The sequence below is a fragment of the Pongo abelii genome, chromosome 1 (assembly GCF_028885655.2).
Source record: "Pongo abelii isolate AG06213 chromosome 1, NHGRI_mPonAbe1-v2.0_pri, whole genome shotgun sequence".
NCBI classification, from domain to species: domain Eukaryota; kingdom Metazoa; phylum Chordata; class Mammalia; order Primates; family Hominidae; genus Pongo; species Pongo abelii.
The window spans coordinates 125,271,584-125,284,592 of record NC_071985.2 but is presented as its reverse complement, the minus strand read 5'-3'; the positions used below and the strand labels follow the sequence as shown (position 1 = coordinate 125,284,592).

At 35.4% G+C, this 13,009-nt stretch overlaps 1 protein-coding gene across 12 annotated transcripts in view; it reads left to right on the top strand.

Moving 5' to 3' along the window:
* Positions 1 to 13,009, top strand: part of NTNG1 (netrin G1) — a 365,210-nt gene that overhangs the window by 292,539 nt on the left and 59,662 nt on the right. For 2 of the 12 annotated variants that reach the window (XM_054530546.2, XM_054530541.2), the window contains exon 6: positions 9,490 to 9,555. The exons of 9 other annotated variants lie outside the window; for them this stretch is intronic. In XM_054530546.2, coding sequence (XP_054386521.1) covers positions 9,490 to 9,555 — 66 coding nt within the window. Of the gene's footprint in view, positions 1 to 9,489; positions 9,556 to 11,982; positions 12,043 to 13,009 lie in introns of all 12 variants that reach the window. One more of the 12 variants, XM_054530567.2, reaches the window with a different exon arrangement.

The following is a 13,009-nucleotide window of genomic DNA, read 5'->3' as shown; positions in this document are numbered from 1 at the left end:
TGATCTTGTTGAAACAGCATCAGTGTTACAAACTTGCAAATGAAAACCTTCAGCTCTAATAGTCTAATTTTTCTGCTTTAGCATCCCCCTTGGCATTTGCCTAACTATATATACCCCACAATGTGCTCCTTTCAGGCCTTGACAATTGCATTTGCACGTGCATTTTAGTGCAACAGGGAAGCAAGTAGAAGCAAGCTGACACAGATTATTGAGGGTGCTATAGTGATCTGGCCTGTCAGAAGTTTCAGAAATGGATGGATGGAAAAGTAGTTCTTTGGCGTTGGGGTGTCTTTCCGTTTGGAGTGTCAGTTGTATGTTGCATGGCCCCTCTAACTGTACTGCTCACTCGACATCCCATTCGGCCGCCTCCACCACATTCCCCATATCTAAGCATCAGCAGATGTTGACCTTTTACACACCAAATCAGGAAATTTCTGTTTTGTTTTGTTTTGTTTTGAAATCAGTGGTGACCTGAAAGGATGCTTCGTTGTGCCTTTGAAAAAAATATATTAACCTTTATTACCAAGAACCTAGGAAAATTTACTCCTAATAAAAACCCTCTGACTAAAAGTGATATTTTGGACTTTCCCTTCAATATGCCTCTGGCTGTTCTGCTTAGAATGCAATGGGTATTTTCTCAGATTTCCAGCAAGCAGGATATAAGAGCTTCCAGAGGTCACCCAACATCACACATGACTAGCTTACCTGTTGCCTGGCTTTTAAGGTAAAGAGTTACAGTAAAACCATCAAACGTGATTGTATCTTCTAGGCTGCTTTAATGGCATTTGAAAGTTCCTTCTTTGTGGGCTTATAAGGTGCTTGTTGTGTGCACTCATGGATTCCTTTCCTCTCCAAAGGGCAAGAATTCACACGTAGATGACACTGCCTGTTCCAGAGGGCAGGGGAATGGGGTTTTCAAGGTGCAAGCCAGAGAAAAGGAAGCTGTTTGGATATTTAGCTAAGTTATGAGTGTTTGCCAGTGCTTTTTGCATTACCCCAAAGAAGGAATCAATGACTATAATTCCACTAACTATATAGAAAGATACCATTATAACAGATGTAACACCCATGAGACCCCGATTATCACAGCATAGCTCAAGGAAAATAAATGATGTATATTATCGATGTAGATTATTGATGTAAATAGCCATCAGTTTACATATATATTCTGTATACACAGTGATTAAAGGTTTTGGAGCCCTAATAAATTTCAGTATAGATCTCAAAATGCCAACGCCTGTATTAAGGTTCAAATGCATGGACAGAGGGGTCATCCTTTCCGATCATCTGCTAAAAATGTTTTTGAAACAAATTTCCCATTAAGGTCATTCGTACTTGCTGTTGTCTATCTATTAACAAGTAGGTTTCCCATAATCCTAAGGATACTTGACTTAGAACTCAGTCATTCTGATCTGCTTTGACCATGGCTGAAAAAATGCTGGTGATATTGTCAGCAATTAATGAATCCCAAAATAAATCTGTAGCCTTTGAGACTTATGTCTTCACTTTACCTGATGTGGTAGGAATTCCTTCAGATTGCGTTTTTTAATAAAGTATATTATGCACTTATAAGTAGAATTCATGATTTTATCCAAGTGAATATTTGTTGCTGCTGATAATCCAAAGTAATAGTTGGCTTGGTGTGGGTGTTTTTGTTCAAGTGATAAACTGATCATTACCTTCTAATATATATCATCTGATCTTTGGTCCTGAAAAGCAAATGATTACACAAATTATGTTAAACATTATATTATAAAAAGCATAATTAGACCAGCAAGAATTGGCCTAATGTGCAAATACATTTGTGTGGGTGATTATCACTTCTTACAAAAGCAAATGACAGATGAGTCAGAGGTTAAAGTTAAACTATTCACAAAACAAAGATCACATCAAAGAAGACCATTTCGAACTCTTGGAGTTTTGAAATAAATAGAATTTTTTAAATAATACAAACAAAAGAAAAGAGAGATGTAAACATTTTGTGAACCTGACTCTAGATTATTTCCTTAAATTACTTTCAAATGACTGTTTGAAAGTATGTTATATGAAGCATAGAATACTGAGGAAGGTGTTTGGCTATTCCTCTCCTGTCCCCCACCCCTAACTTATTCAATTTAAAACAACAGTTCACTTAAGGGAAATAGCTAATTGTCCTGTTTTATCTCATAATAAGCAGTGTCTTCATCACAGAGTTAAAAATTCATCTCTAATTTGATTTAGTTGGCAAGGCCATTAAACAAGGGAAGTGCTACCTGCAGGGATCTATCAGCCTGTTGAGGAAGCCCAGAGATGTTTTCATACTTGAAAACATTTTATGCCAGTTGGAGACCTTGTAAAAGTTGTTTTCCATACAGCATCCAAATATTTTTGTGCAGTCTTGATTTATTGTAGAAACCTGGATAGTGAAGAAAATAACAAGGTTAATCATTTTCCCACCCAAAGGTTATTAATAATCACATTCATGTTATACAGAGAGCTGCAGTGTTTGTTTGGGGTTTTTTTTTCCCTTTGCTGTAATACTTCTAAATCCCCCAAATAAAAGTTTCATTTGAATTGCCCTTTAACTAATTAGGTTTTATGTAATGAGGAAAAAATTATCAGGCTAGTGTAGCGATAGGCAAATTGCATGGTGTGCTACATTAATTTTGAACTGTTTGCTGATGTTCTAGAAGGAAAGCTAAGGTCCCAGGTGAAATGCCTTTGGGACTATCATGTACCCAGTATCCTCATCACGAAACCATTTCATATTTGTGTAAATGGCATTTCACATTCATGAAATCTTGTGGTTATCCTAAAATTGAATGAACATTAGGACATAGCTGCCTCTTTAATCCTGAAGAACAAATCGAATATTCCAATGGAGGAGCTGAAATAATCTCCTACTTAAATGTTTTTTTTAAAATCCAATAAGTTTACCAGTCTTTATTGACAACAATTGCCCACCTTGAGCAAATTAACTTTATCATGTATTAGCGTTTTCCCAGGTGACCTTACAATGTCAAGCCACTTTTTTTTTTTTTTTTTTAAGTGTGAGCTGATATCTCTGCCTTTGCCAGTTATCTCTGTGGGGTCAGGAAATTCCTAGCTTAAGCAAAAACTTGCCAAGATCTCCAAAAGGTTTCATTTGATGAGACTTTAGACATGTTAACTATGAATTCCTGTACTGTGCCAGTTACTTCAAGGATGTGACTATCAATTGAAGTCTTCTTGGACTATCGATGGAGAGCTGTCCAACTAACCACACCACTGCCTAGAAAAAGTAATTCTAGGGAGGTATTCCCACGTCTACAGAATTCTGTTTTACAAATGGTGAATCTGAGGTTTAGAGTGGCCACATAACTTGCCCAATGCAGTACAACCAGGAATGCCTATCTGGCTGCAAAGGCTACACTCATAACATTATACCAAGTGGAAGAGATTAGAAAAGAAAAATTCTAGATTAATTGACTCCTACCCTAGACATTTTCCAATCCATTACACTGTGCCTTAGAAGACCTGTTGATCCCATTTCTATTCAGGGAACTGTAGAGTCCTGGAGAAAAATCAGAGTTCATTTTCGGATTCCTTATTGTGTTGTCAGCTGGAGAACTTACAAGCATGGATGGTGTCTGAGGACAGGGATGGAGGACTGTGACCTCCCCCTTTCAAAATATACTATTCCTCTACCACCAAACATCCTCAATATATTGAGGAAGAGAGAAAATGTATAGATGTCAGATATTTTATAGAACATGAAACAGTTTGTGAAATTAGCTATGCAAATTGTGAAGCATGCTTATGCCTACTCTGCGACAGTAAACCAAAAATTTTTCTTCATCAAGATAGTTGCTTATAACAAAATAAAATTCGATATGCCATCTCAAGGAGAACTCTGCCAATATCACTCTAAACTCTGTTTTCCCCATCTGTTTAATGATGGTGTGTTTCTGATAGTAGGTAGTTGCTGCGAAGATGGTAAGATTACCTCCAAGCCTCTGGGGATTTCTCCCATAGAACTTTGGAGTTTCCTGTGGATTTCTTTTCTTTTCTGTTTTTTTGTTTTATTTTGTTTTGGTTTGTTCATTTTTTTTCTTTTTTTCTTTTTCTGAGACGGAGTCTCTCACTCTGTCGCCCAAGCTGGAGTGCAGTGACGCAATCTCAGCTTACTGCAAGCTCCACCTCCTGGGTTCACGCCTTTCTCCCACCTCAGCCTCCCAAATAGCTGGGACTACAGGCTCCTGCCACCACTCACGGCTAATTTTGTTTTTGGATTTTTAGTAGAGACAGGATCTCACCATATTAGCCAGGATGGTCCTGTGGATTTCTTTCTGGGCATCAATAATGCTATTTCCGTCCCAAATGCGGTGTGTGCTTAAAAAATTTTTTTCAAATAAAAAAATGCTATTTCTAGATTTCCTGAGGAATGAGAGTAGTGACTGTATAAACCCAAAGGGACCTTGTAATTTTATCTCCACCAGATAGTTTCCTCATATGCCAGGGAAGAAGAATGTTTAAGGAAGGTTCACTAACATCCTCACAGCAGTCGCACATCATATCATGGTGGTACCCTGTTTCTCACAGGTTGCCATATTTTAGAACCAAAAATTATGTAAGCATTAGTGTTGTTAGGAAACTTAATAAAAAAGCAACTCATCCACCTCATCATTTTCAGACCAGGCAGCCAAGTCTTAAATGAATTCCCTAAAAAATCTAAATAATGACAGAGCCAGGATTCCAGCTCAATGTCCAATTTCCAAACTAGAACTTTTTTCATTCTACCATGACATTAGAATTAACTTTCTCATTTATATAAATTAAACTAAAATATGAGATATTACATGGTAGACAATACTAGAAAAAAAAATTAGAAAACTTTTTCCTTAATGGGAAAGTTACATTTTACAATGTTCTTAAAGGCCATCCACAAAGTGACTTGAAAGCTGCTCAGTAAATGCCATGTGTGATAGAAGGCAACTTAATATTCTAAAGCAACTCTACCTCCAAAGCTTTCTTGATGTAAATAAAGTGTCTTTAGTTTTCTGTTTCAAGCTTGCTTTGCAGCTTGACTCACTGGGATGTCAGCACTAGACAGTCAGGTTTAGCAATTCTATCATAGTTTTCTTCAACTTACAATGCAGTGAGCTTTCCTTGGGTGCAGAAGAGGAAAATATTTCCTTCCAGAGTCTAATTTTTATAACCAAAGTCTCAGTTTTTCTCATTCATGAAAACTGATTTCAAGTGCGACCACTAAATTGTCATGTAACAGTTTGGGGTTGGGTTCTTAAAAAAAATGGAGAAACTACGTATTTAATTCATATTCTAAGCTGATGTGGTTCTAAACCAAAAGAAATTTAGGAATTACCATTTTCAGATTAAAGGTTAAAAATCAAATATTGTCCACAGTATTATAAAATAATTTGTATTGCTTTCTGAATAATAGTAATTGATAGAGGCCCTAGAATTGGATTATTCTCTAAAGTAAGCTATATCTTAAGAGATCTTTTTAACTTATCGGATCACTTGGTTTAAGAACAATTGATACTGAAAAAAATAGAGGAAGACATTATTTTCCTACTTCAAGTCAGTAACTGTTTATAGTGCAGCAATCTGATTTTTATTTACAATAGCAACCACAAATAGAATGAGCTAACATTTACTGAATGCTCACTACGATGTCAAGCAAATATTAACTCATTCTGTCTTGACAACAATGAGTAGCAGACAGTGTCGTTATCTATTCCATTTTGCAGATGAGAAAAGCTAGGCACAAAGAAGTTAAGGAATTGTCCAAGTGGTGGAACTGGACTTTTAACCCAGCCTGAGCTCTATTTACGTGCACCATATCTTAAATACATTTATCCTAAATAGATTATTTTCTAGGCTTCCCATAGATACAATCTGAAAATTCAGACTAATAATAGCAACTGAAAGGCATTTCAGATATTTTATTTTTTAAAGGAGGCAGTTGTGGAATAAGTGATTTTGGTCTCCATACTACATATGTAGACATAGTCTTTGGAGCCTGATCAGGGAGATCCTCAAGACAAATTCAGTCAATTTTCCCAAAGGTATGGAACCAGCATCCTTAAGAAGAAGTGATTTCCATAAAAAGCTATTCTTGAATGATTTGTCATTTACAAGCATATCGTGATCCTTCCCCTCACCCTTATAATAATTTCTCAATTCAGTTTGGGTTTCACCAACAGTCAAAAGGTCCATAGTCAAGGCACGTAGGGATAATTTCCTCATCACGCAAGGAATTCTTAATCCACTAGATTCTCCAAATGGCATATGCCTCATATATACAGGCGTCACCCTTCCATGAACTTTACCATGATGCTGCTGGGCCATGAGAAAACCACTGGAGTGATGGAAATTGTCAGCTGAGAGAAACCTTAGAAATCTCTTATCTGGCATTCCTGTTTTACAGATAAGGAAAGTAAAATCCGGAGAAATTAACAGCCAGATAGCTCCTCAGTGGCAGAACGGGGATCAGACCTCTCATCTTCTGAATCCCAGTGCCCTTTGCCTTGTAACAAAACACCACTCTGAGACATTCATATTGACCCAAAGATTTTCCCTAGTTGATTTGTGGGAAAAAAATGAAATTAATACATTCTACAACAGTTCATACAAAGAAGCAATACAAATATTGTTGATGTATTATAATTTGTTTTCCATTGCTAAGAATTTTTCTCACTAAGAATTCTCAGAAGCTTCATGTTCTACAAAAACTTTCATTGGAATTGGATGTGATAAGATAGAATTGCTCTCAGACATACTATTAAAGTAGCCTCTAATATGCTTAATTTACTTCTGGGAATTAAATGTTAGTAATATTTGTTGAGCATTTACTACATGCTAAGGTATTAGAATAAAAAGTAAAATTACTCAGAGAGTAATTGGCTAATTTTAAGTTGTTTTCTTACTTGGCCTTGCAATTATAAAACAAAATACATTTAAAAAATTAAGATGAGATATTAACTTAAAAAGTCTCATGATGGCCAAATGTTAAAATGTATATGTGCAGTCAGTAACAGACTATAGGAGTTTAGAGGCCACAAATTTCAATATCCATTTTTACAGGATAACATTTTTCCTCCCAAGGAAAATGCAGAGCACATAAAATTTGTCCCACTGGAGATATGTATGGATTTGATCAGGATTTTCATATGATGGCTGCTGGTGGTTCTGAGTTTTAGTAGTTTAAGGAGGTTAGGCATTCTACATAATGAAAATTATTTGAAAAAAAAGTCGAATTATATTCCCAGGCAAACACAAAGGCTTCCCCCGCCCAAGAAAATATTTTAGGTACACAATACAGAAGACAATTATATTCTCAGTAGAAACAGATTGTAAGTGAGGTGTCTATCTTGATAAGTCCATACAGGTCAAGAAGTCTCAGCAATTTGAAAGTAGAATGGCCTACATTAATTTTTTAAATACATATAAGAAGATCCATAAACTGGAACCTCAGCATCCTGGGGGAAAAAAATCATAAAACACTAAGAAAGGAGTTATACTAAAATACAGGCACAGACAAATATTTAAAATATTAGTATATGAAATAAAGTTTAATTTATAGTGTTATTTTTCAGAACTCATTTCTAAAATTGATTTAATATAAAATTATTATCTTTACTTAAATTTCTTGGCAAAGCTCAATAACAAAATAATAAATCATACCAGTACTTGCATTTCATCAAGACAAACAAGTCACTACTTAACATTAAGCTTGCAAACTTCACTCCCACTTAAGACCTATATTTGTTTCTGCACAGAAAAAGATGGAGAGAGCTAGTTCACCAAACTAAGATTGTCTTAATTTGATACTAATAATACAAATACATTTTTATGTAAAACCACACCAATACTTTGAAAGCTTTATTAAATAAAACAGTTTCTGGGAATACAGACAATATTAATTTCCTCAAAACACAAATTTATAGTTTTTCAAAGCTGATCATCACAGATCAAATAGGCTTGTCCTATTAATTCAATATCTGCCATTCAATATCTACCCATCATCAAAATGCTCAAGTGAAAAGCAACATTCAGTCAATTGACTTACATATTTTGCCTACATGTTACCAAATATTTATTTATTTAATAACACTTGAGTACAGATGTGGAAAATTATTGCATTCTTTCTTCATTCATAAATTTTCATAGATATCATCAAGATTGCCTTTGCCTTTGTGGATATATGTATGAGAACAGAGCGAAACAGAGCAACAGTTCTGTTGGCTCTATCAGGTCAGCTTTTCTAACAAATATTTAAAAAAGCAAAGTTATAGTGCAAGTCTCTTGTCTCAGAAGAATGCACTATAATCTAATTATGGAGGAAACAACATGATAATACCTGTTTACGGTAGCATAGCCACTTGATATCTATTTCTCAATTATCAGATATTTACTGAAGCCCTCTATAAGGCTTTGCCCTTCTTCAAAGAGATCCAATCCAATTACAGAGGTGAGAAATCGACCTATAAAATTTTAACTGGCAGTATTAAAACTCATGCCTGTCCACGTATCAGTGAGAAAACAGGAGCACTGAAAGTAACAGGTTACAGAAATTTAGAGCCAAGAGCCGTCCTTACGGACCTGGGTGGTACCAAAGGACAACAAAAGAGATGTGGTTTTGAGACTGGACTCAATAGATGGTAGGATTTTCATCATAAAATAGCTGCTTTAATAGTCATGCCCTATGCACCTTCACAAAAATAGTTTAAAAACATTAAATCCTAGCCTGGCTGTTCTGCCTTCCATAACTGGAAGACACAAATAATACCAAGACATAAATAATACCAATTCTTAAATTAATTAATGCTTTTATTGATTTCTGCATTGAAATCAATAACTCTGGGAACATATTTTGAGGTAAAGGCATCATAAAAATACATACACACCCATACATACAAACCTTAAATACAACTGGAAGCATCTTGGACTTTTCTCCATAAGCCAAAACCACCAGTTATCCCTCTTTCCTTTTCTGAGAAACTACACATATAAAAATAGGAAATATATCCACTCCTTTTCAGAGATAATGGCTCACACTTAAAACATACCCAGAAGAATCCATCACAAAAGACGAATGCAACCAGTTCATATCTGTAAATATAAATTGAGGAGAATGGAATCCTCAAGTGAGAAATTATTTCTTTAGTGTTATCTTCTAGTTTCAGGCACCAGCTTTACATAATGGTTTGGATTGCTGAAGTCCTTATTTGTATTTTTGTGTGTGTGTAAGAACACTCTACCTTATTTTAAAAGTAAATGTGTAGCTTTGTTAGGGAAGTAGCTATATATTTAATGTCCATTCAATGTTTTGGGAATCATCAATTGCTTGCTCTTGTTTGATGTGGGAGTCATGTTTTGTTTAAGTGCATCACAGCCAAGTTAAAGAGCAGATGTGTGGTTTGTGTCTTTATCCATATAATTTTCTGTTTAGACCAAATGACATTATAGCTGAAAATAACATACCCTGATTTTTCCTGATGCATGCAGATCCTCCAAAGTTTAATAGGATATGGCCGAATATTTCTTCCCTTGAGGTTTCTAACCCAAAACAAGGTAGGAGCATGTAAAATTCCTACTGACATAAAATCCCACGTGTTTGGGGGAAAATCCTATATGCCATTTTTAGCACAAAATAAGAGCATTATCATGAATGCTATGTCTTTGAAAGAATCATAATTCAATCTTTTTTTCTAATATGAAGAGTGTCCCAAAAATATTAGAGTGAAAGATGAAGGGGAAAATTAGATGGCATGGAAGTTAAAAAGCCCTTTACCAGATTACAATGAAGGTCAGTCAGTCCCAAGAGAAGTCTAGACTCCTGTTACCACCACAGTGTGGAGGACAAACAAGACTTAAAAATGTGTGAGTGGCACAGGCATCCTTTCAATGTCTTCCTCTTATTTTTAAGTCAACCAACTGGTACCTCAGTTGTACTGAGGGTCTGGGAAAATACATAGAGGTAGTATTGTGACACCTGACAGATCTGTTTTCTCTGACTATTGCTCCATATTGACTTGCAAAAATTTGGAGCAATCTGTCTCTTTCCCTTCCTCCTTTTTCCTCTCTTCCTCCCTCCCTTTAGCCTCTCTCATACACTCTTTCTCACTCCCTGTCTCCTCTCTCCCTCTCCCCCCTACCTCCTCCCTCCTCTCTCTCTCTCTCTCCTGTCTTTCACATCACAGTAAATTTTCCTTGTTGGAACTTTTCCTTTTATCTTCTTTATTAATTAACATTCATGTGTTCCAGCATTTAGAGCAATCTGTTCTCTTTCTGTCCTTAGAGCAAGAATTATTTTCTGACTCCTAATGTCAAAGAAGAAAAAGAAAAAAAAAAAAAAGAAAAAAGAAAACAACACTGATAGACAGAAATGTGATTACTCAGGAAGAAAGAGAACTTTTAAAGGCTGAGCAATAAACTTCATAAGCTGCAGTGTAATGTTAAATTTATATTAACATCTAGCCCATAGATATATATAGTCATGTATAAATAGGAATTTATTTTAATATAATATTGTATTATTTTGCCTTCTTCCTTCTTCAAAAAAAAGGCACATCTTTGGCTTCCACCTTCCTTAGTTATATACAGGATGTTCCTTTTGAACTCTAATGAATACAGATGGAAAAGGAAATGAGCAAAAGGAGGAACCAGGAAATAGCTGCTAAGCAAAACAAAATATATTAGCAATTTGTTGAGGAGTCAAATTGGAAGGGCTGCATTTTCAGTCCTTGATCAGAGTGATGAAATCTAGACTGTCCTAGATACATATATTACTAGCAAATAGAATTATCTTAATCATCTGCTCCAAATGAATTTTTTCAAGTTTCTGCATACGTATATGAAAGAAGAAATACAGATCAATCTCGCCCCTATTAGTATAATTCTAGGAGGATTCAGAAGAGGTTTAGTGGCTTTATTCCTTGGCAAGTTCAACGACAGCATCTTCAGTGAAATGTCACTCGGTATTTCCTATTGAATTTCATAGTTAACAAATTATACAACACAGGCTCTAAGACAACACTTCTCCACAGTGAGTTTTGAGCTGAACAAGATTATGCGTTGTTCAAAACCTGAAATAGGCCCATTTAATTATTTTGCTGTGTTGTCTGTGAGAGTCACAGGACAAAACACTTTCAGAAATATCATTATGTAATACCAGTTGCACTTTCTTAGAATGAGTTCAAATGAATCTATTGAGAAGCAGCACAGTTGAGCAAAGTGCTTAAATTTTGAAATGTTAGCGAAAGGTGCACTTTGTAGCAGAGGCCAGTTCTATGCAGCCATAATTTATCTTGTCAGCGTCTGCAAAGAACATCAGGCTCTATTCTGTTTTGGCTATTTAACAAACAACTCTTCATGAATAATCGGAAAAGAAATGGCAGGCAAACATAGAGAGAAATCCCTGCCATTAACAAGCTGATATCATCAAAAAGGTAACAAATGCTGAGAAGACTACAACTTTTAAAGGTATATGTGTTCAAGGTGACTCTGAGATAGGCCTAAATGCTGCTGAATGGCTGACTATTGGGACTGACTATGTTCTAGGATGCCTAATTAGTTCAACAAAAATAGTCTAAATGGTGTATATGTCATATAGTTTATCATGACACAGAATGTCATGGTGAACCCAGGCAATGATAATGTCAACTGACAACACAACTCCTATTTTAAAAGATTGACAGTAGGGGATGCTACTATCCATATTGTTATGGGAACAATCCTTGCTTCACTGGATTCTTGATTTAAATGGTAATTATTTTTCCCTCTGAAAAGAAAACTTCTAAATTGTATTACTGACAATGTTGAACCATTGTCAGCCAAATACAAGCCTTACTTTGTGATTGAAACAAACTCCCAGAAACAACAGATACAAATAGTCTCTTAATTTAGGGCTGTTTTCAAGTGGGTTGGTGATAAGTTATTACAGTTTGAACGTTTCACTATTGTTTCTAATTTACTGTTCATTCTTTTAAACCTATCCAGTTGCTCCCAAATTAGCTTTGTCAACAGTTTCTTCTGTTCAAGTTGCAAACCACAAGAGAGGTAGGAATTCTTGGATTCATACAGTGATTTCATGGTGTTATGTGTTGTGAAACATTGCACTGTATGAATCTGGAATATCTGTGAAGTGTACCCATCAGCTTATTGGTGAGGCATGTTGACTGATATCAATCAATGCATCGAATAGTACTGAGAATCATCTGTAAGAACAAAAAATGCTTCACTCAGAAACTTGACTGCAATTAAAAATGCTACATTTGTTTTCTGAAAGATTCATGTGTGAATAAGAATTACAATGGTTGAGGTTCCTGTTTAGAACACGAATGTTAGAGCACTATCATGGATACTCACTTGCATTGAAAATAAAGAAACCCACTTATAGTGAGTTTCAAGGATGCTTTTCATGAGACCAGAATGGCAGGTTCCATGTATGGTGCCCATTTCACTTTGTGACAAATGAAACACCTTGGAATTTATGCTTCCAAAAAATTGTTTTGAATAACTTTGAAAAACACAAGTGAAGATCTGCACTGGATTAAGTGTTGCTTAGGATCCAAAAATAATAGTTATATTACTTTCTTTAAATGAAAGTGAGCAGCATCTCATCTGTGACTTATGAATGGCCCATTCCAGCTAGCATCTGTCATTCACAGAATGAAGATTTTTCAGGAAACATGAAGACTTCTGTTTTTATTTCACCATTTTTTCTTTGAATGTCCTGTGTAACAGGTGTGTCTTGTTTTCCACCCTTGACTGTTGGGCATATGTCACGTTTTGGTTTTGGTTTTGGTTTTTTCATAAAACACCTCTTACAAAGAAACACATTTATTAATAAAATCTGAACTTAGTTTGACCCATTTGGTGAAAATGACCATAATGTTTTCCTATTCCTTATTGAATTTAGTCATTTCCTAGATTTTAATCAATGTTGAATTTGTCCTTCCGTGGCATATAGAGAAAAAGTGGAAACTAGTCAGGAAATGGGAAAAGGGAAACCAAGAGTATTTAA